Consider the following 25,224-nt stretch of genomic DNA (forward strand, 5'->3'; position numbering starts at 1 on the left):
AGGATACATCACCCTCTTTCCTTTACAGTGCAACCCATATCCTTCGATATGTGTATATTGTGTCAATTCAGAGTTTTTTTTTCTGTTGAACCATGACATCTGATTACAGCTACGGATGAAAAGCATTCCTTCCTTCACTGTGAATTTGTCAGTCACAGTGAACTCCAGTTGAGATGTTGAATAGTTATTTTCGACATGGAGGTGAACTATTAAATACATCTTGTGATGGGAGGAAAGGTTTATTCAAATTTTCAACCACTTTTATTAATAACAGGAGGACTTTCACACTTCATTACTGATGAGAGTAGTTTGAAGGACTAAACCCAATCTCAAATGTTTTCACTAAACTAAATCTGCACTTTAAAAATGAGATAATTATCAGATTTAGCTTTCATATAAAGATGATGATACAACTCTTCTGCTCTCTAAAACTCTGCCAGTCAGGGTTTTGTGCCAGGAGCTCTCGCAGCTTTCCTCTCACTGATACATTCAGAGCAACTTAGTCAACGTTCTGAAGATGAGTTGAGTAATCATACAGTGAGACAACTCTTTACATAAATCTATATATGTCCTTTACATTTCCTGTCAAAATCTGATGGAGTTATATTCAGCAACACTTGTGTCTCCGTTTGAACCCGCAGTGTAGCTACCCGGATGTGCCTGTGCCGTCTAAATCTCAAGCTGGCACAACCGGCATTATCATAAAAAATGTATGAGTAGACTCAGAGTTTTCCATAAGTGTCGGCTGCCGGCCAAACAGCCGACTATTCATTTAAGTCCAGCCGGCTACTTTATTATATTAATTTTTTTCATTGTAATAAAATAGTTTGGATTAATAAGTGGCGATTCGCAATGTGTGTACATTTTACGACCACTAGCCTCCACTTCAAAACAACGCAGGCATGATGATGATACAGAAGCCTGTCTGTCTGTGTCAGTCCCGCCTCCACATGCTCTATAATGTGTGTGTGTGCGCTCAGCTGAGAGTCAAGTCAAGTCAATTTTATTTGTAAAGCCCAAAAATCACAAATCACAATTCATAAATCACAAATTTGCCTCAGGGGGCTTAACAATCTGTACAGGATACAACACCCTCTGTCCTTTACAGTACCACCCTCTCCTCGGATAAGGAAAAAATCCCCCCAAAAAAATCCTTTTAACAAGAAAATGGAAGAAATTTCAAGAGGAGCAACAGAGGAGGGATCCCCCTTCCAGGATGGACAGACGTGCAATAGATGTCGTGTGTACAAAGTAACAACATAATGAAAATACAACATAGACAATCCATATGACACAGAATGATACATATAATGTGAATATACTGTATGTGAGAATGTGGATCCAGGAGGATGCCAAGCAGCTTCCCGGCGTCGCCAAACAGATACAGCCAGAGCAAAACGACCTCCTCTCCACGCCAAATAGATAGAGCCAGAGCAACACGACCTCCACTCCACGCCAAATAGATAGAGACAGAGCAACACAACCTCCTCTCCACACCAAATAGATAGAGCCAGAGCAACACGACCTCCTCTCCACGCCAAATAGATAGAGCCAGAGCAACACGACCTCCTCTCCACGCCAAATAGATAGAGCCAGAGCAACACGACCTTCTCTCCATGCCAAATAGATAGAGCCAGAGCAACACAACCTCCTCTCCACGCCAAACAGATAGAGCCAGAGCAACACGACCTCCTCTCCATGCCAAATAGATAGAGTCAGAGCAACACAACCTCCTCTCCACGCCAAATAGATAGAGGCAGAGCAACACTACCTCCTCTCGAAGCAAAATAGATAGACCCAGAGAAACACAACCTCCTCTCCACGCAAAATAAATAGAGCCAGAGCAACACGACCTCCTCTCCACGCAAAATAGATAGACCAAGAGAAACACAACCTCCTCTTCACGCAAAATAGATAGAGCCAGAGCAACACGACTTCCTCTCCACGCAAAATAGATAGAGGCAGAGCAACACGACCTCCTCTCCACCACGGAACCTTGAGAGAGGACCAGATTTTTGTTTTTAGGCCACAGTTGCTTGGTAATGTAAACATATGTTTCCCATGCCAATAAGCCCCTTTGGACTGAATTAGCACAGAGGTCGTGTTCAAAAGAATTGATGACAAAACACATGAAGAATTGCATTGATTGCACAGACAGGGGTCATGCTCAGTTAAGGTGTAAATATATAGTAAGAAAAAAATAAGGTTGAATGATTTCTTAATTACAAAACCTCTGATGAGTCAGGAATAGGTGTGGTTTTAAATATTTATTATATTTATTATATTATATTTATGACTATTTACAGACTGTGTGGGCTAAAACACACTAGAAGCCTAATTCTCCTTTACAATAATCGGGGTAGGCAAACTCATTAAAATATGCAATAATTAAGATCAGTGCATATGATGGAATAGTGGCATTAGGATGAGGCCACCAAATTTGGGCTTTTACGTGCAAATCTATCTCCGGGGGAGTCATGCCCCTGGACTGTCTTCGCTCACTTTGGTTCTTGCACACATTATATCCCACAGGCCTACCTAAATCTATATATTCCTGGCTACATGGTTGATTTGAACACTGGCATTGAGCCAGGTTCCTGTGGGAATAAAAACGTCTGGTGATGCTTCATTAAATAACACATGTACAAAGTGAAATTGGGGAGCAAGCTCCTTATATTTAGGTGTGCACGGCTGAGTCCAAGATATTTCTTGAAATAAATGAAGGATTATTAATATTAGATGTGTTAGGAGAGGTAATAATATTAAGAGGGAGAGTGGTGATAGGTCTGATATTCACTAATGCAATACTGCTCAGCCCTGCGATTCTGCAAGGGCAGTTGTACAATGGTGGTTAATAATAGGAATAGCATATACAGAGGAAAAAACAGCCACTAGAGTGGAGCTGATCCACCAGCAATCACCTGGAAACTGCCTTGATAAATAAGGCAGCAAGATGGACGTTAAAAAGAAATGATCTGGCACCAGCACTGTTTGGTGGAACATCATTGCCAAACATTGTTGCCAAACAAGCACAGAAATGCTGTGCGGCGTAGTTTCACAAACAAATGTTTTGAACCAAAGGCTTCTGCTGAGTTTATGTCTCCATGACAGAGGGCAGGCAAAGCGCCAGAAATGATTGAGTCTACGGCGATGCTGATCAGAGACGAGCAGAGCTCTTTGAGGTTGTTCTGATAGTTGTAGCATCATTTGACCCAGCGTGCAGGATAACAGATGATGCACAGGGGTGGATATGCAGCTCGAGCACCAGGATAGCTAAATGTTCAAGCATCAGTCAAAGAGACCGGTCAAACAATAGAGGTGCCAGCTATAGAAGTTGGGCTGTGTTTGGGCGTAGCCATATACCTGGTGTGTCAGTGACCTTTTAGCCAAGACCTACCCTGTGTTTTCTCTGGGATGCTGTACAGCAGGTAGTGTTTCAGACAAGTCATCACATTCACTGTACAGCTACAGGCAGCCAGTAGCTGCTGTGTTCACTCACCGTGCTGCTGAATAAAGAGGTGATCAAAATAAGTAATGCACTTCTGTTAGCAGCAGATGTACTTCTAATTCTTTTGGACCCAAGCCTTCCCTTTTTGATTATGTCGTTCATGCAAGTTTAAATGACCATTTGAGGCACTGGGGTTTAATATTACAGATCGAGTACAGAAACGGTTCAGCTCCCACCTCCCCAAAATAGTTTTCTCCCATCACCCGACAGGTAGCTCATCATCATCAGTACATATTACCTGCAGAATTCCACTGGGTACAATTTTAGGTCTCGTCTTATTTTTAGAAGAGGATTACATAAAGAAGGCACTGGAGCGCACAGATAGCTAAACATTTACTTAAGCCATGCGAGGACTACAGCTTCAGGATGACTGCTTCTTCATCAACGTCATGTAACGTAATAGCCTTTAAACAGGCACTAGATTTAAATAGCCTCCTGAGGCTATAATATGGTTTTTAGCTTTGACAAGATGGAGAGGCTAATGCACTTGTGTTTCGTACAGCTGAATATAACTATATATTGAATGTGATAGTATTCTTATCTTCTACCTCAGTTAAAGGTCTCTCATACTCACAGCTAACAAAGAATGAGGGTTTTAAAAATCAAAAATACAACCCAGCTCTAATCCTTTGTCACATCTACATTTCTGAAGGCATTATAGATTTTACTGATCCTTGATCTTTGTTTGTTCACCCTCCATTGTTCACTCATGTTTTTCTGTGTCTTGCTGCGCTCTCCATCTTTCCTGTGCTTTTCTCTTGTTGTTTCCAGAGAGGCAGTGATCTTTCATACTAGCCAGTTAACATGGCACACAGCAAAGAAGAGGGCTTTTTTGTCCTGACCTGAACAGGCTGCATACGGATTTCCATAAACTTAAGAAGCTTTAAGCTTAATTTAAGCCCGTACTAAGGTTTTTGTAAAAATGTTCCTTATCTTGCTTGTGCTCGGTAGGGCAATGTTGTTAATGTGTGCCTGTAGATTTCAATGAGGCGTTGTATGTGATATTGGGCTCTCCAAGAAAGACATATTTCTCCCTGTGACAGTTCATCTGTCATAAAATATACAATTTCTGTTGAGAGACAACAATCATTTGTCAAGCAATTAAGCTTAAATAGTAGTCTGATGGTTGTGGATGCGATGGCCATTACTGGCTATTGAATGAAACAGGTTGTTCTGAACCTGAAAAAAACATTTTCTATCTTGAACTGCTGTGAGTGTACATTATATTATTTTTATGCCCCGACTTAAAGGAACAGTGTGTAAAATTTCGGTGGATCTATGAGCAGAAATTAAGTTTATTATGTTTTCATTAGTGTATAATCACCTGAAACTAAGAATTGTTGGGTTTTCGTTAGCTTAGAATGAGCCCTTCATATCTACATAGGGAGCGGGTCCTCTTCACGGAGTCCGCCATGTTGTTCCGCCAAGAGTGTTTCGGGTTTTTACGTTACCTGAAGGCCGCCGTAATTCTCCAACAAACTTGTGAAACTGTGCTAACGTGAGCCACAGAGTGTAAAACCGTGGTACCGCCAGCTGCCATCTGACTTCCGTTGCTCCTAAAGTAGTGTTATTATGGTTAGGATGACTTCTGAGTAAGGTGAACAGCATTACCACGGTTTTGGAGGAGTGAGCAGAGGGGTCCTCAGTTGTTTGCAATCTGCAACCACACCACTAGATGCCGCCAAGTCCTACACACTGTACCTTTAAAGGAGATAATTGAATATTGATAATTTTTGGAAACATTTTGTAAGTACTTGAGTTATGAGTATTTGGTGACATTTTTAACACAACCTTTGTCTTTTTCCTTTATATCACTGATCCAGCCAGCTAATCAGGGTCATCACTATCAGAAGGAAATGAACCCCCTCCTACAATCAAACCCCAGGTACGTTGGCATGTGTCACACACATTTGTAGCATCAATTTTTTACTGCACTGTAAATTTATAATAAAATGTACACTACAAGACAAGGTCGACTAAGAATAGAAACAAAACTCTTGTTTAGTGATAACACACATTTACATTATATATTGTGCATGAAGGTCAGGCTATGAATAGAGTCGTTTTCTTTAAGAAGAACTGACACGCTGTCTCCAGAACCCTCTTTGGTTGTTAGTAAGTAAGTCTTGGTGAGTAGAAGGCATTATAATTGTAAAAAGTCCAAGCCATACTGATGTATTTCATGTACTGCCTGACAGAAAATGGCATGTTTTTTGTATTTGGTTGCATGTACATGAAACTCACCCCAAAATTCATAATCAGATGGTAGCCAGTGACTGCAGAATTAAGGCTAAATGTCAACTGTCAGATAGATATGCAAATTGGGGCTTTTCTCGCTCACAGATGAGGATGAATAAATTGAGTGTGTGCCAGGTACTGTAGTTTTCTTCTCCCTTAAGTGCTGTTGTCATTTTCACAAGTGCAGATTATTGGGTGTGGATGCTGGGAGCAATTAGGACATCATTACTATTACTTTATCATTCATATCTTTCATACTTTCAGAAAATAGTGTTTTCTGGGAAATTTTCTGCATTCAAATTGATGGGCGGATCGTTCAAATTTGACACTTTTTCAAACATTTTTCATGTATTTTCATTTGCTGATATCAGACAGAATTATCAACTTGTTACACTCCGTTTCCATCTTCAGTCTGACTCCACTCTAATCCGTTTTTCCCTAACCAATCACTAGAGCCCAACGTATCCGCCTGAATCTAAATGCATTTCAAGTCAACACTGTCAACATATTGGTTTTGCTGGGGTTTTAAGAGCGGAGCGAAGTGAGGAAGCCAGTAAAAACAAACTGCAATGTTGGGCGATATTGACAAGACATGCCGTCTACGGCGCACAGCTTGACAAAGCTCAACAACAACTTGAGAACGGCGTTAGTTCCGCCCATGCCGCACATGCTGGTCTGGACCAAGGAGGGTGGAAAGAGGAGATGTCACGGGTCATCATCGCGTCACATCTTTGGAGTACAACATATGCGCAGTAAAATCTGGTCTGCACTCGCCAAAATTGAGCCAATCGCAACGCACGACCGCAGCTCCAGTTACATTGCGCATGTGTTATACCCCAAGACCTGTGTCCGCCCGTGTCCCAGCCTCTTTCAATAGGCCTTGGTCTGGACCAAGCACCCAGGCACCGCGCTTTGAAGTAATTTTTACATGGTGGCCAAACGATGGAATTACAACCTCCGTATCCTTCACATGATGCCATTTGGCCCAATAAGACTTTTCCCAATAGACTTACATTGGGAAAGAGTCGTCTCAGTAACTCAGCGGATTTCTTTTTTTTTTTAGGTAAATCAACTTCCCAGTACGAACACTTGAATAGTCCTTATTTAAATCATTAGGTCCTAAAAGTTGTAAAATACACCAATAGCTGAATCCAGAGTTATTTCCCTTCCTCCGTTCATGTGAATGAGACCCAGACCGAGGCTGAACCGAGGGCTAGGAGGCGAGGTTGAAGGAAACACTACTGCCCCTGCTTCTACTCATTCATACATTCATGTAGAAACTCCATTCAACTTTAAAATGTTCCATATCTTTCATACTTTCTGGGTATTATTCAACTTTTAAAGCCAGCAAGTCAGTTTAGTGTCAGCTTTTGAACAACCCCTCACATATTCCACATCTTTCATTCTTCAGAAATTGCCCTCTAGTTAGGCTACTCACTTAGTATTGTGCTTGTCAGATTCATCCCTGGCACTTTTTATCTTCTAGATGATTGATGTTAGACAGAAAGTCCTTAACAATCAAAAGCAGGGGTTAAACTCACCATTTAGCACTGCCTTTCAGCAGTCATACAAGGAGAAATCTATCATTGATTAAGCAAAGGCCAACTTCTGCATGGCAGCAGCCTCAGTAGTTCATAATGCAAAGCAGCCATGAGACATGTTCCACCTGGTTTCACCTGCCTACAGGTTAAAAGCAGAGTACAGTTAAAGTTCTAACCTCAAAAAGAAAACATATTGATGAATGGGCTTATATTACTGGAGGAGGCAGAATAATTTATAACTGCTATTATTTGGGAAAGTGCATCCAATATCAACTTCAGGCAAAAACAATGCTAAGAAGAACACATACCCAGAAACAACCAAAAGAACTAGAAGCTGGCAAAGTGAAGAGAAAGAGAAAGTTGGCACATCAAAATGGTACATTACAACACGTCATATGAAAATATGCTCTGACCATAAACTGTATATAAGGAGTGGACGTAGTCACTGTGATGGCACCCATTGGTTTGTGGTTGTCGCCATCTTGATTCTTGTCCATCAACATCTTGTTTTTTTTTGCAACCAGAAATGACGAGGGTAGAGGTAGGTTGAATAAGACATTTTTTGGCTACCAAAATGTTATAATCTACTTTCAAGAACTGAAAACACACTGTGAAAGCGTTAAAGTTATGAGACGAAAACGCAGACAACTCCCAGAACGGACAACGCCGTGGTAGCGACCTGTCAATCACCAGATAGCCCCGCCCTAAAGCATCCCCTACTTTATGGTCTATTTAACTCTAAATGGGACCATAATTTACTAAATGAACATCATATTGAAGAAGACTTGAAACTAGAGATTGAGACCATAAGCTCATGTTTACAATGTTTACTGAGGTAATAAATCAAGTGATAAGTAGGGTCACTTTCTCAGAGACTTCTATACAATCAGACTTCTTTTTGAAACCAGAGGAGTCGCCCCCTGCTGGCTATTAGAAAGAATGCAAGTTTAGAGACGAGCTTTCAACCGCAGGTTTCCACCAGGCGGCGCTTCGCTGCGCACACTGGCTGCGCTCACTGGCTGCGCCTGCACCGTTCTCCGCACTGCGATTACCTCATTAACGTTTTGGTTCCCTTATAGCATTGGGTTTAAATCTGAAATATTGCCAGATGAGCGCTTTTCTTTTTCGTTTTGACACCAAATCCTCTGCCATCGTCTCGTGTGTGTGAAATCTGAGTCCTGCTACTCTGTGCTGAGACTCCGTACGGAGCAGACACTTTCACTTTCAGTTTGTAGTGTCCGTCGTCCGACTATTGGTAACATGGCGCTTGTATGAGAAAATTAACTAAATGGGTTTTATTTCTATAAAACAAGCAAAACAATAGTAGGGGCTGTGTAACACCGACTACAAGCCTTGTGTAAACCTAAATAGCTCAGAGTCAAGGCCCGAGTCAAATTGCTTTTGGAGGCAGGTTTTATTTGTTGAATCAGAGGACGTTGAGGTAGAAGAAACTCTTCAATACTATCATTAATAATACAATATCACACATTACCATCTGGGCAGTATCTTAAGGCTTACAAGCACTGTATATCCATCTTGTGTCACTTCATTGCAGCGTATGGATCCGTTGGTTCCCTTTGAGGTTTCTGGAGACCCTGCGTCACCCCACTGAGCCCCGCTCTGCACATCTCCATCTCTTTGTGGGTGTACACAAGCATGCGGCGTGTTACAAAACAAGACAAAGGGATTGCATCATAGGTCCGCTGCTCAAATTATGCAACCAACACCTTTCAAACACTTCTGATTTATTGATGAAAAGCGAAGTTGCCTGTTGTGAACATGTGTCAACTCCCATGTATTTACATAGCTTCAATGCTACAATGTTTTGGGGGCTGTTTAAATATTCAGTGAGGTTATGCTGTTTGATTGAATGTCCACTGAAATGAACATTACTATTGACAGCTCCCTCAAACGTACTCCTCGACTTGTCTCACACAGCACCACAGCATCCGCAGCTGTACTACTGAAATTAGACTTCGAAGCAAGCCTTGATTTACATATCGTAAGAGCAGCTGCACAGGATTTGTCGTTGTTTTCGCTCCTTTTCTTTTAGGCATTGCATTCTGAGACACCCTTACAGTGAATTCTATCATGGTATTATTTGAGCATCTTGGCATCACTGCAAGGCTTCCTCGCTGTTGAGAGCTACAGTTTTCTTGACAGCTAAAATGCTCCTGTTGCTGTGCTTAATGTTTGCCAGGGCTTTTCTAGCATTTTTAACATGTTTCTTTGCGTGTGATACTTGTGTCTGCCTTTGGCTGGAATACCAAATGTGAAACCACAAATCAGGCTGTCACAGAGACTGTGAGTAGCAATTGAATTGTTTTTACAATAAAGACAATTGTGAAATTCAGTACAATTGCCAGGGTGTCAGACAAACAGAGTTCTCTGACAGGGTTTCACTGGGAGATATTTGGAAAGATAAATTTCAATATACTCCATGCTGTGGAAAAACAGTGTACTCACTCAAATTAAATCAAACTAATTTATTCCCTTTATCACAGGTTCTTCCGTATCTGGATTATAATGACTTGAAAATCTAAGAATTTAATCACTCTCGCCAAGTTCCTTTTAACATTTGAAGTTCAATTTGCAGCTCTGTGGAGGCCTTTGTCCTTGAAAATTGCTTTCATTAACTTTTGTGCTATGTTCCTGCCTATCACACAGTCAAAGGGGTGTCAGAGTGGGGTAAATGCCTTTGTTAGAAAGAAAAATCAGCCTCAGTAGAGATAATGTACTTGGTCACTTTAAAGGCATGGGTTTAGAAATAAAGGAATCTCTAATCCAGGCTTAAATGCATGGAAAGTATAATCTATTTATAATCTATAAATGAATTGACCTGTATGTAGGTGTTAATGGGTTGGCATATTTTAGATGTTATTCAATCGAAAGCTGTGCATTTTACTTTTCACTATTTCATACGGTTGTTACCATATCCTTTATTTGACATACTATCAAACCGCTCTTTGAGGTAGCGTTGTCATCTTTGGTATTATTACTTCACTAGTGCAGATAGTTCCAGAAACCATCTGACTATAAAGCAAGGAATCTCTGTCCTTCACATATCTCATGAACTGTTCATCCGATCAACTTCACGCTTGGTGGGTGTATCGCTCAGGATCCAAGGGAGCACGGTGTGGAATGTGGTGCAATTTGGCCAGAGTGTGGTGCTATAACAATGACCTTTACGTTTTGGCCTGTAACTTTTTAACCATAACTCTGAGAAACAAAATTCTTTATTTCTGGATCTTGTGGGTCCAGACCATGGATGTATTAAGAGAACTGGATACAGCGTTGTAGGTGGGCTCCCGTTCATTCCTATGAGAGTTCCTCAGTGGCGCATGAAGCCAAAATGGCTCGACTGCCAAGTGATCCATTGGGCCCATAGAGCAGGGGCAGTAACGTTTTCCTTTAACTCCACCTCCCAGCCCTCGCTCCATCCTCGGTCTGGGTCTCATTCACATGAACGGAGGAAGGGAAATAACTCTGGATTCAGCTATTAGTGCATTTTACAACTTTTAGGACCTAATGATTTAAATAAAGGCTATTCAAGTGTTCGTACTGGGAAGTTGATTCACCTCAAAAAAAATGATCCGCTGAGTTACAGACGTCTCTTTCCCAAAGTAAGTCTACGGAAAAAGTATTTTTGGGCCCAATGGCATCACGTGACGGACACGGAAGTTTTAGTACCGCCGTTTGGCCGCTACGAAAATTTGCTTCAAAGGGGGCTTGGTCCAGACAACTCTATCCATATAAGCCACGCCCATTTGCATCCATCCATCCATCTTCAACCGCTTATCCGGGATCGGGTCGCGGGGGCAACAGCTCCAGCAGGGGACCCCAAACTTCCCTTTCCCGGGCCACATTAACCAGCTCTGACTGGGGGATCCCGAGGCGTTCCCAGGCCAGAGTAGAGATATAATCTCTTCACCTAGTCCTGGGTCTTCCCCGTGGTCTCCTCCCAGCTGGTCGTGCCTGGAACACCTCCCAAGGGAGGCGCCAAGGAGGCATCCATGCTAGATGCCCGAACCACCTCAACTGGCTCCTTTCGACGCAAGGGAGCAAGGACTCTACTCCGAGTCCCTCACGGATGACTGAGCTTCTTACCCTATCTCTAAGGGAGACGCCAGCCACCCTCCTGAGGAAACCCATTTCGGCCGCTTGCACCCGCGACCTCGTTCTTTCGGTCATGACCCAACCCTCATGACCATAGGTGAGAGTAGGAACGAAGATTGAACGGTAGATCGAGAGCTTTGCCTTCCGGCTCAGCTCTCTTTTCGTCACAACGGTGCGGTAAAGCGAATGCAATACCGCCCCTGCTGCTCCGATTCTCCGACCAATCTCACGTTCCATCGTCCCCTCACTCGCGAACAAGACCCCGAGATACTTAAACTCCTTCACTTGGGGTAAGGACTCATTCCCTACCCGGAGTAGGCAATCCACCGGTTTCCTGCTGAGAACCATGGCCTCAGATTTAGAGGTACTGATTCTCATCCCGACTGCGTCACACTCGGCTGCGAACCGATCCAGTGAGTGCTGGAGGTCGCAGACCGATGATGCCAACAGGACCACATCATCTGCAAAAAGCAGCGATGAGATCCTCAGCACACCGATCTGCAAACCCTCCTCCACCCGACTACGCCTCGATATCCTGTCCATGAATATCACGAACAGGATTGGTGACAAAGCGCAGCCCTGGCGGAGGCCAACCCCCACCGGAAACGAGTCCGACTTACTGCCGAGGATCCGAACACAGCTCTCGCTTTGGGCGTACAGGGATTGGATGGCCCTGAGAAGTGCCCCCCTCACCCCATACTCCCGCAGCACCCCCCACAGTATCTCCCGGGGCACCCGGTCATATGCCTTCTCCAAGTCCACAAAACACATGTAGACTGGATGGGCATACTCCCAGGCCCCCTCCAGGATCCTTGCGAGAGTGAAGAGCTGGTCCGTTGTTCCACGGCCAGGACGGAATCCGCATTGTTCCTCTTCGATCTGAGGTTCGACTATCGGCCGAACCCTCCTTTCCAGCACCTTGGAGTAGACTTTACCAGGGAGGCTGAGCAGTGTGATACCCCTGTAATTGGCACACACTCTCTGGTCCCCCTTTTTGAAAAGGGGAACCACCACCCCGGTCTGCCACTCCTTAGGCACTGTCACCGACTTCCACGCGGTGTTGAAGAGACGTGTCATCCAAGACAGCCCCTCCCCACCAGGGTAATTGATGATGGTCCCCCATCAGCTTCCAGCTCTGCCTCTACCATAGAGGGCGTATTGGTCGGATTCAGAAGTTCCTCAAAGTGCTCCTTCCACCGCCCGATTACCTCTTCAGTTGAGGTCAACAGTGTCCCATCCTTACTGTACACAGCTTGGATGGTTCCCCGTTTCCCCCTCCTAAGGTGCCGGATGGTTTTCCAGAAGCACTTTGGTGCCGACCGAAAGTCCTTCTCCATGGCTGCTCCGAACTCCTCCCACACCCGCTGCTTTGCCTCCGTCACGGCAGTGGCTGCTGCTCTTCGGGCCCGTCGGTACCCTGCAACTGCCTCCGGAGACCTCCGAGATAACATATCCCGGAAGGCCTCCTTCTTCAGTCGGACGGCTTCCCTGACCACCGGTGTCCACCACGGTGTTCGAGGGTTGCCGCCCCTTGAGGCACCTAAGACCTTAAAACCACAGCTCACCGCCGCAGCTTCAGCAATGGAAGCTTTGAACATCGTCCACTCGGGTTCAATGCCCCCAACCTCCACAGGGATGCCAGAAAAGCTCCGCCGGAGGTGTGAGTTGAAGATCTCTCGGACAGGGGCCTCCTCCAGACGTTCCCAGTTCACCCTCACTACGCGTTTGGGCTTACCAGGTCTGTCGAGAGTCTTCCCCCACCCTCTGACCCAACTCACCACCAGATGGTGATCAGTTGACAGCTCCGCCCCTCTCTTCACCCGAGTGTCCAAAACATGCGGCCTCAGATCAGATGATACGATTACAAAATCGATCATCAACCTTCGGTCTAGGGTGCTCTGGTACCACGTACACTTATGAGCATCCTTATGTTCGAACATGGTGTTCGTTATGGACAATCCATGACTAGCACAGAAGTCCAACAACAAACGACCACTCGGGTTTAGATCAGGGAGGCTGTTCCTCCCAATCACGCCACTCCAGGTGTCTCCATCGTTGCCCACGTGCGCGTTGAAGTCTCCCAGGAGAACTATGGAGTCCCCTACTGGAGCCCCATACAGGACTCCATTCAGGGTCTCCAAGAAGGCTGAATACTCCGAACTGCTGTTTGGTGCATACGCACAAACAACAGTCAGAGTTTTCCCCCCCATAACCCGAAGGCGTAGGGAGGCGACCCTCTCGTCCACCGGGGTAAACTCCAACGTAGCGGCACTCAGCCGGGGATTTGTGAGTATCCCCACACCCGCCCGGCGCCTCACACCATGGGCAACTCCAGAGAAGAATAGAGTCCAACCCCTATCCAAGAGTACGGTTCCAGAACCGAGGCTGTGTGTAGAGGTAAGCCCTACCAGATCCAACTGATAGCGCTCCACCTCCCGCACAAGCTCCAGCTCCTTCCCCCACAGAGAGGTGACGTTCCACGTCCCCAGAGCCAGCCTCTGCCGCCCGGGTCCAGTCCGTCGAGGTCCCTGGCCTTCACTGCCACCTGTGTGGCAGCGCACTCGACCCAAGCGGTTCTTCCCGCAGGTGGTGAGCCCACAGGATGGAGAGGAGGGGGGTGCCACGTTCCTTTTTCGGGGTATCCCCGGCCGGGCTCCGTGGCAAGCCCGGCCACCAGACGCTCGTTGACGGGCCCTCCGTCTGGGCCTGGCTCCAGACGCCCATTTGCATCTAGATTAATTTTCCACCATTTTGAATTGTGTCCAAATCTGATTTTTTTGCTACTCCTACACATTTTGAATAATGGTCACCAAATTTGTTACAAGACACCTCTGGACCAAGCTGGAAAATTACCATAGCTGCCCTCAAAGTTAGCTCAAATGCTCAAGGGCTTACATTGCAAAAAAATATTATTGCGACCACATTTGGTGCACATGTGTAGATATGATGTGAGTGACCATGGCAGATTTGGTTCCATTTGGCCAATAGGTGGCGCTGCAGCAACATCATCTAACTGTAAAGGAAGGAATCTCTGTCTGTGTATGTATGTATGACTGTCGCGTATCTCGACAACCGTTCATCCAATCAACTTCACACTTGGCGGGTGCAAGCAGCACTTCTGGGGGCCAAGTAATAGGCCCATTATGGACGGGCACACGCTCCGAACGGGTACTGCACTAGTATTGCTAAAGGTACATATACCTATGTTGTTATAGTATTTACTGTAATAATGACAAAGAGGATTCATTGGCACCCATTAAAACCCAACATCCTGTTAAGTCTACAATGGTAAAGTTTATCAGAGAAGATACTAGAATATGTAAATATTTTGAACGCAGCCTGCTGAACGTATTATTAACATGTCACGATTTTTAGTTTAGTGAACATACTATATCAATGTCGTTAGTGATTGTATTTTGTTTTCAGAGGGAGTGACATTATCAATCATTGATAATGAACGTTTGAATTGGGCGCTGTCAGCTAAATGTTGTACAGAAGAAGATTATAGCACCTCATTAAATATGCGATGATGTGCACTTATGAGATGTTATGTCCAGAGGCGAAAGATGTAAATGGATAATATTGCAACTGATGTATAGCCTAAAATGATTATGAATTCTGTTTAACAAGTGAATCTCGCAGTGCTTCGAGTAATAATTCATATTGTGGCATTTTTTTTTTTCCTCTTCCTCTAATCTGTTGCTCCGTGCTAAAAGAGCAGTGTTGCACTTTACTGGAAAATGATTGATGTGTAGTTGCACCCTGTGTTGCTCTCAGACGGGGAAGATAAACTCATTTAGAGAGAAAGGAAGTCCTGCTCTCACAGACACGGGCAAGGTTAAGACGCCTACTCAGGGCCAGAATGTGGACACTTGGAAATCACAGCTTGAGTCAGAATCTAATAAATGATCCTTCAGGTAAAACTGTGAGGCAGCGGGGCTAAGTGTGCAGGAGAAGTGGCTCAAGGACAATGGAGGCTTAGATGGGCTTCTGAGAGCGCACGATGATGGGACTTCATTGTTAAAATGTCATATGGAGGCAATTTGACGTTGGCGGTACAGTAGGATGGTGCGTGTAATGGCATGTGTTGTCATAACTGCGTGCTTTTATGGTCTCTTCCCCAGGGAGTGGATGGATGTGCTCAGCCCTCCCATCATGCCTCCCAGCCAGCGGAGAAGGTCAGGCAACACTCGGAACAATTTAGAAGATCTAATCGGAGGTACAGTAACCTTAATTCTGGTCCTTTTTGCCCCCAGACATCCTTTTATGTCCTTTAAAAGGCATACAGCAAACAACATAATACCTTAACATTAACCACACTAATTGCGCAAATGCATAGAGCTAATGGAAACATTCGCTGGTGTCAGAGCCTCCACCCAACAGACTGCACTCAACACGGTGGGAAAGCATGTGAAACGGTATCTAATTAAGGGTAAAAACCTATGAAAGTGGAGCTCTCTGTCCTCCACATAACTCCATAGGTCAAAAGAGACAGGCTCATTACAGGTCTGCACCCCCAAGACACATCGACAAGGTTAATTGATGAAACCTTTCCGGTTTACAACATCATTTTTAAACCTCTTACACAATGTGTCTCATAATTAGTTTTCATTATCGTCGCCATAGTTCTGATAAGATAAAATGTTCCTCCTGGAGCATTCCATAACCTTTTTAGCATTTAACTGCCTGTCAATTTAACGGCTAAATTCTCGCACTTTAAAGTAGCGGGGATTACAGGGAATCTCTTTACAGCTTCATAATGTGGTACAGGGGCTGAGCGTCTTGGGTCTTGATTGATGAGAGAAAAAATGGCAGCGACAGAAAACTTTTAAATCCACCTGAGTCTGAAGGTCACCTCGCCATCCACGCTTCTCATTTCATTCCGGTAACAGCTGACAGAGTAGGGCCTTACTCATATCTGGCATGGCTATGCTACTGTACATAGAAAATACAATATACATTTATGTATTTTTTATACGGGCAAACTTAATTGATTTGAATTACAGATGCACCGTTATCTATGTATGTTTTGAACAATTACCATCCTCTTGCGTTATCACAGGACGGGATGAGTCGGTGAATGAAGAGGAGAAGGAGGAGGACGAGTATTTGAATCTGCTCTATGATCCTTGCCTGAACTGCTATTTTGATCCAAAGACGGGGAAGTACTATGAACTAGCTTGACTTGAAGCTCAAGAGAATCTAGATTAATAAATCAGAAGTTATTGACAGAGGGTGAATGGTTTCATCAATTTCTTGAGGCCTACATGAATAGCCCAATTCACAAAAAAATCCTTCCATGTTGCTGCTTTTGTTTTTGAGAAACTAACGGGAGATTCGAGTCTCCATAAATAGTCATGTTAGTGTCTAAGGGAGTGGCACTCATTAAATCAGATACATGCTTTTTGCAAGAAATGGAGTAGTTGCCCATTCAGAAGCACATCTGATGGCAGAAAGGGTCTTTTTTTCGGAAGTCTTGGCTAGCAAATTAATATGTGCGCCTTTTGAAAGAACATCCTGGAGCTTCTTTTTACCAAGAAGATTTCTGACATGTTAAGTTTTTGCCTGGATTAGTATTACAGTATAGCTCATTTTTGTTCTTTATTTATCATAATGTGTGAAAAAAAAGTCATTGAAAATATATTGTGTGTATATATTGTTTGAATTAAATGTGAATTTAAGTGACCGTGTTGCTGATTTCATGTGTGGAGTTTAATGAAAGTGTCCTTGTAAGGCTAGTTGGACAGAGCTGTCCTTGCCCCTTATTTAATAGCCCAACACTTATAAAAGAAGATGGTTGATTTTAAATGTATGTGTAAATTGAATATTGAATTCCCCCCAGTTACAATTATGCCTTGTTGTAATAACTGTATTCATAGGTGAACTAGTTTTTTATGTAACCAACGGTAACAACAGACGGGGAGCTCACGGGGCTGGCAGGTCTTTTCATCAGTCTTGCCAAAACACTGATCACAACTGATGAGCGGCTGATACGAGATTGATTCATCATTTTCAGCCTGAGATGAATTGTCGCTTCACAGTGGCAGAAAAAAAAAATGAAATGATGAGGAAAACCAACATTCATTCATCAAATTGTGATTCCCAGTGGTTTTAATCAAACAGTACTCCCAACTGGATCAGTGGCTGACCATTCAGTCGGCCCAGCCGGCATACTGGGACAAGGTCAGATGACACTCTTTCTGTCAAATACTAACATATGGACAGCATATTCAATTACTTTACATAGGAACTGTCACAGAAATCTATTCGTAATTTGTGAAAAACACTTTTCACACAGTTTATGTTCAGTATTCGACAACAAACTGTTTTTCCAATCACAGTAGCCTAATAGTCATCGCTTACCAAACAAGACCTTGGACATATAAATCAACAATTTAGACACAAAATTGAAAATGGATTTGAATATACTTATGTGCCAAATAGAAGTTTATTCAAGTGTGCTATTAGTAGAGCTAAGTAGTACTTATTTCAGCCTTAAAGTAAGAGAGTATACTTTCAGTTTACTTTTTATGTACTTATCAGAGATATACTTAAGTATACTTGGCTCATACTGACAGGTATACAGGAAAGCCTAAGTGTACTTGGCTTATACTTGTACTTAATGTTTTGATTGAGATATACTTTAGAAAAGTATAATTAAGTATTCTTGCCTTATAGGCCTAAAGAAAGGTATACTTGGATGGTAGTTGTGCTGACTTTTTGATAGAGTAGCCTATTAAAGCGTGTGAGAGTTTGTAAATGGATGTTTTGATATGAATTTACATAAATTTGTATTTCTTTTTTTATCATCACAAAACATCAAGTCAAATAGCACTTGGGGGAAATATATTTAACGTTACTTAAAGTGGCAGAACGCAGTATATTTTTTGGCATCATTGGGCAAAAATTCCATAATAATCTTTCAGCATATTGTAATTCATGTGTTCTGAGAGAAAACTAGACTTCTGCTCCTCCTCATGGCTCTGTTTTCAGGCTTTAGAATATCTGGCCCGTGACGGGAGACTTTGACCAATCACAGGTCATTGAGAGAGCGTTCCTATTGGTTGTGCTCCGGCTGTGCTCATGTGACTGGAACTTGGCGTTCCTTCACCAGATTTCACAATGGCGGTGGCATCACAAATGTTCTCATTTTACGGCTAAACCGTGCACTACAAGATGATTCTGAAAACATTTGAGGCGAGAAATAGGCATTAACTTAACATAATATCGATTCATATTTGATCAGCGCTGCCTAGTTTGACCGTTTGGTCGGAGTTTGCGAGTGGTTGACAGCCGGCTCTCATAGACAGCAGATGGACAGCGGACCTCGTCTCAGGTCTTACTGCTTGTTTTCCTCTGGTCTGTGAAATCTTGCAGATGCCATTAGGAGCACCGGAGGACACAGAGGCACATGATATTTTTTCAGGTTACCTGTTTCATGTACTACTGGCACGACATAGCGACCGTTTTATAAAAATAACTTTTTTGAGTCATATTTTCTCCACTCTCGCCTACTAAAGCTTTAAGTATACTTCATAAAATAAACTTTAAGTGTACTACTTTCTTCTTGTAAGGGCTGTCATATGTTTTCATATGCTTAATCTTATGATGCATGACTGACTGTAGAAATGTACATGTTTTTGGCCAGACATTTTGCCTGAAATGAGCTCCTTTTACTGAAAAAACTTGAAAGAACTTGAGGCTAAAGTTATAAAGTCCAACAATGTATTAGCTTATGTGCATCAGAAACTACAAGCCTGTCTTGAACGTCTCATGAGAGAGCCACGTGACGTATGCTGAAAGGGGGCGTGGAAACACCTCCTGTTGTAGGTGAGAGCAACCAGGAAGAAAACAACCGGGTGTGTTCGACCCCCAGCACGGTTACATCCAGACAGACAACACTTGTATTGAATTATTAAGATGTTCCCCCACTAGTTTGGGATTTAATTCTGATTAAATAATCTATAATGAGCTGAGTTTACCACCAGGCTCTAAAGTCACCAGGATGTCTGCAGAACAACAGGTAAATAAAAACATCTGTTAAATTCCTGCTGGAACTGTCATTGGTTTGCAGACAGAATCCTGAACATGCAAACATACAAACAAGTCATTATTATGATCGTTGTGTCCCACAATATACCTGTAACTGTGTCTATTGTGCTCAACGTGAAGCTGTTTAAACTAGTTGACATCTAGTATGTGGAAGTAGAAATAAGGAACTATTTCCTTATTTATAACACAGGCTGCTATCATGACATTATGAAAAATGGAGGCACTTTAGAGGAGAAAACATACACTTTTTAGAACAGCTTTTAATGTGTAATTAATGTTGTGTTTTTATATTATGGTGTTCTTTTTTATGATCATTTGAACTGTGTAAAGTGTCTTTGAGTCTCATGAAAAGCGCTCTATGAACAAAATGTATTATTAATATTATTATTATTATTATTAATAATAATAATAATAATAATAATGTTATGCTCTATCCTCTTTTTTTGTTCAATTCAATTCAATTCAATTCAATTCAATTCAATTCAATGCTTTTATTGCCATGTCAACCCACAGTTGATTGGAATTTGTTTCGGTGCAGTGCTCATTACAAACAGACAAAAGCACACACATAAAAAACCATAGTGTACATAGGAGACAACCACCTGCATTTATACAATCATTCAGACCAATACAATCGTAAAATACTGTGAAGAGCCTCGTGCTATTGCAACTTCCCCTAAAGTGTCTAGTGCAAAACATTCCTAACTGTGTGTTATTGCACAATACTCACTATTTTACAGATCTATCTAGAATCATTCATAAATGCATAAAGAACCTTCTGCAATAATAATAATAGCTGTGGCTGACTTTGGGGTTCATGTGTCAAGGTCCATTCATGATCTTTCTGCACAGACTGCACATGCATGATGGAGCTAATTTTATAAGAAGCTACAAATCTGTCATTATCTTATAAAATGTATCAAGATAATGCCAGATTTGTAGCCTACAAATCTGGCATTATCTTTCTTTGAAAGATGCCTTTCAGCTAGAGCTGTCCCCAATACTATTTTTGGGGTTTCGGAGCTTCGGTGAGTAATATTTGAAGGTATTCAGAGCTTTGTTTCGCTTGGCGGCACGCTGCAGCAGGCTGACATGTTCTTCTGTCTGTCTTCATCTTCAGTGCCCGGGACAGTGCCGCTGCCGCACTACTGTACACACACACACACACACACACACACTTTTACACCTCTACACACAACAAACAGCGATATCCTTCTGAGAATAACTAATAATAATGAATGTTGAATATGAATTGTGGGATTGTTCCTTATTTCATGGGCTAATTAGGGATTTATACATTATTATAATATACTTATATATAAAAAACCGAAGCATTCGAATACTGATTCGGAGGTCGATTACCATGGCAACGGTCTACGCTTCGAAGCATTCGGGTCAGCCCGACTTTCAACTGCACCTTACATAAAGATAAAGCATCATGAATGGAATGACAGGCCAAAAATAGATTGATCTTACAAAAAAATTATTTGGATCTGTTACAAGTGTGGTGATATCTCATCACAGTTTCATTGTTTTTCATATGACACCTCCTCACGTGTGTGATTAATAGTTGAATTGTAACTTTTTGGACCGTGTGAATCCCAATTATCACTACAAAGATTAAAGTTCTCGCACTCTACTCATCACCTATGATCTTATGCATAGCTCTGACGTTAATAAAACAGTGGCTAGTGATCATATTTCTGATGCAAGTGATCATTTATTGTCAGAAATGTCCTGCTTGGCCTGTGATTCACACCCCCGCTGTTGAGCTTTTTGGTCGTCCACCGGTGTGATCCATAACACACACACGCTGCTCAGCTGTCATATCTCCTGCCCGTATTTCCTTTTTTATCTGAGCCACACATCATGAACTGAGCTGTTAGGTTTATGGGCTCTTTAACTACCCCACTGTTAGATCTTATTGGATTCATTTGTCTTTTTAGGCCGGGTTAAGGCTTCACCCCGGGATTATTGCATCGGTGGTCTTCGTCGCCGTGGCGGCAATAGTTGCCGCTCTATTGATCATCCGAAAATACTGCTACCCAGTCAAGTAAGCAGACTTCATTAATGAGCCGTAACAAGATTATTTTAAATTCTTATTGCAGTAAAAAACACATCACTGTCACATAACTTTATTTCAGTAATGTGAGATACAGATACTCCCAGCTGAGGCGGATGGAGGAGCAGGGTTCAGCGGTGACAGAGGGCGAAGGCGACAGGGGGCCCTCCACAGTGGGAGAGGAGTCAGACGAGGTCAGTGCGTCGTGGCTGCCCTGATTGCAGCTTTCACTGTCATCCGTCCCACCATACAGGCTGACACAGCTGTAACTTTCCTTATCACTTCACATGTCATTTTATTTCCTTCTGACAGGATCTTCTGGAATAGATTTCGGATGGGGATGCTGCTGGACCGCCTGAGAAGGAGTTTTTATTGTGGATGAATTGTGTGCTTTAGGGCTGCATATAATGATTATTTTCATTTGGTCAGCACAACTTCAGGAAACAGTAAGAATATACCCAGCACAATTTCCTACAACCCATGGTGACATCATCAATTGTGCTGTTTTGTTCAATCAACAGTCCAAAATCTTCAGTTTAGCAGCACATTTTCACATTTTAGAAGCTGGAACAAGCAAATGTTTGGCATTTTTTCTTCAATAATAGCCTAACCTAAACGATTAATGCGCTATATCATTTTCTGAGGACTGACTAATTGATTGTTTGATTAGTTACGCCTGTGGTGGGGTTTATGTTTCTGGATTTGTATTCATCGTCTGGCTTGAATTCTTATCAGAGTGTTATTTTTTGTGCTTAATGTGAAACGTGTTTAATCTGTATTATCACCGACACCAATGACGAGATCCTTTAAAGTGACACTTCACCAGTTTTAAATATTGAGGTCTTACTCCGTCTGTGAAAACAGTTGTATAATTTGTTCTGTGACTGTGGAGCAGCTTCTTAAAGCTAGGGTTGGTAATGTTGAGAAACTAGCAAGAGTACACTAGATTTTAAAAATGATTCAACTAAAACACCGAACCCAGTGTTCCCAACTCTTTTCCAATGAAAGTAGCTATCAGCACTAGCTCCAGGAGTCCCTAAATCTAGAGAGAAAATGGCCACGTCGGCAACACTGACAGTCCGTCGCTTCATGCCTCCCTCCAGAGCTACTCACCCAAAAATTATCATTATGAACGTAAACATATCATAGTGAATGTAAACAACGAACATGGCTATTGTTAGTATTTACAACTGTCAAGCTAGCAGCTTGTAGAAAACTACGGTGACACGCAATGAGTGCACGCAGGCACATAGACAGGCAGATAGCCCGTCCAATCATTACATTTGGGGCGAATGAAATGATTGGACGGGTTTATTACAGTCCTGCGACAGCCACAGATACCAGATTTCTTTTTCTTTTTTTTGGCCAGAGCATTTGATTTGTTGATTGCTATCAGCATGTAATGAGAATCTCAACAAATATAACAAAAAATGTTTTTAAAGAAGTTGGTAATCTTCTTCAATGATTACCAACAAAAGATTACGAAAGATCACCAACTCTAGCTTTAAGTCTGACAAAATCACCCTGATGTAGCCATGATATAGACAGGCATTTTGGGAACGCAGGATCCAGCATTTATTGGAGAAGATACATAATCGGTACTACAAGTCAGGATATTTCGGCCTTTGCTGTAGTCCCTCAACTCTGTGGAAGTCCAATACTATCTCTTTTACTGTTACAGTTACTTGCTTCTTCTCGTCCTCGTACTGTCCAGCTGTCAAAATACAGTTGTGAGAAAAGAGGAGCTGGTAAAAATGTCAATATGTTACACTGACAGCAATAAGCGTAAAGAGCAGTTGGAATTAATTAGTGACTTTTTTTGCCGTTGGATTCACCTCTCAGCTCACCTTTTTTTTTAATGTCAGATGTATAGGTTTCTCTTAAGAGATTTTAAAGTTTTATTCTATGATATAAAATGCGTCAGTAAACATCCCACTCGTGAATTTTGAACAATAAAGTGTCTTAAAAAAGGTGGTTGCTAACAAGCGGCTAAATGAGACTACTAGACATCGTCACGTCGACTCGTCCGCCTTTACGGCCTCGTTGTTTAAACTCGCGTTCACACCGTGGTGGAGTTTGTTTATAGCCCAACATTAGCTTTTTACTTCCGGTGATTGCATTTACGTTTCAAAAGTCATAAAAGTGGTGTTCATTTGTGAAGATGATCTTGCTGAACAAAACGTGTAAGTATCATAAATGTGTGTTTGCCACAGATCTTATTTTCTGCAATAATCCAAAACCCTTTTGGATCGGCTTTTTGTTGAGGGAACCCAGGGCGATACTAACTTTTCTTTTCTGGCCTACAAAAATACGTCACCCCTGCAGCAGTCTATTATTGGCAGATTAATACACATGCGAATAAAGAATGGAAAGATTTAACAAAAAAACCTGTGGAAACAAACCAAATAGTTGCTAGGTAAGAATGTAACAGCAACAAGGTAATAATTTGCCTAAATGTGGTTAAATAAACCTCAAATTATTAAAAGCAAAGTGTGTAGCATTATCTCACTGGCAGTGTAATGTGCATTCACTCTGTCATTATCCAGCGGTCATGAAATAAGCCGTAGGAGATTTGACATTTCAGATGTTTCAAACACCGTAATTGACTTGCAGCTAAACATAGTCCCACAGTGCTGCGAACCAGTCGGCCAGCTCCCTTTGAAATATATTTCCCTTTTCATGCTAACGTTAACCCACTTAAAGTAAATTTGCTGTAGAGTTCAGAGTCCACCGCCTCTTTAATGGACTTTCTAGGCTGAGTGATAATGCGTGATATTTTTTGACAGCTACATTTGCCACAAAGAAAAAAAAAAAAACCTTTAACTCCACCTGCGAGAGAGAGAGTCACGAGTGAACATTATTATGTGTCAGTGTTGCAGGATGCTGGTTGACAACTCAACCCAGTAAATCATTAATCAGAAAATCATTTCACTGTGGCTTCTGTTTTAATTCACAGTTTGTATGATTGTATTAAAAGTTCATGTATTATTGCAAATCTAAATGACAGAGTTTGCTCTACAGTTGTTGCTGATGATGACGTCAGTGATGACGGTGACGGCTGCATATTTTTTATTCTGGTGTACATATGAGAAATATTTATGTTGGTTATTAAATCTATTCATCCTGTTTGCCGTCTGCTTGGATCGTCCTTGTTCTGTTCAACTCATGACCGGCATGATGCATTCTCCCATGTCTCTTTTCTGAAGAGCATCTCTGCTTCTATTTTATTATTGCTTAAGTGGACAGGCACATTGTTTACAGGAAAGGAACAAAACATGGATATTTTTTTATTCACTCATGATTCTCTGAATGCATAATGTTCCATCTCATCAGTAAGAAGTGGTGCACATAGACCCTCTGCTGGTTGTCTTTACTATTACACTATGAGGATGCTGTAAACACCGGCTGTTATAATGCAAATCCCGTCATATGTAACACTAACAGCCCTCTATTTTGTTATTACACCAGGTTTGGGATGGATGTGGGAAATATTTTTCAATGGCATTTACTGTATCTAAACATCTAATCATCTAATGTTAGTGCAATCACGTATTGTAAATATGTAAATTGCTTTCAAGATTTGTCCTTTAATTCTCTCAGTAAATTTAATTTGTTATAGTCAAAGCTGGGTTATAGACTGGGCAGCTGTCCTAGGGCCCCAGACCTTTAAGGGCCCCAAAGGCTCTGTATTCACTGTGTGACAATTA

At 42.3% G+C, this 25,224-nt stretch overlaps 1 protein-coding gene across 3 annotated transcripts in view; it reads left to right on the plus strand.

The window, feature by feature from the left end:
* Positions 1 to 17,086, plus strand: part of cfap20dc (CFAP20 domain containing) — a 41,750-nt gene extending 24,664 nt beyond the window's left edge. For all 3 annotated transcript variants that reach the window (XM_037787351.1, XM_037787342.1, XM_037787361.1), the window contains 3 exons: positions 5,332 to 5,393; positions 15,528 to 15,622; positions 16,466 to 17,086. In XM_037787351.1, coding sequence (XP_037643279.1) covers positions 5,332 to 5,393; positions 15,528 to 15,622; positions 16,466 to 16,587 — 279 coding nt within the window. In that variant the 3' untranslated portion in view covers positions 16,588 to 17,086. The remainder of the gene's footprint in view (positions 1 to 5,331; positions 5,394 to 15,527; positions 15,623 to 16,465) is intronic.
* Positions 17,087 to 25,224: the final 8,138 nt, after the last annotated feature.

The sequence above is a fragment of the Sebastes umbrosus genome, chromosome 1, assembly GCF_015220745.1.
Source record: "Sebastes umbrosus isolate fSebUmb1 chromosome 1, fSebUmb1.pri, whole genome shotgun sequence".
NCBI lineage: Eukaryota > Metazoa > Chordata > Actinopteri > Perciformes > Sebastidae > Sebastes > Sebastes umbrosus.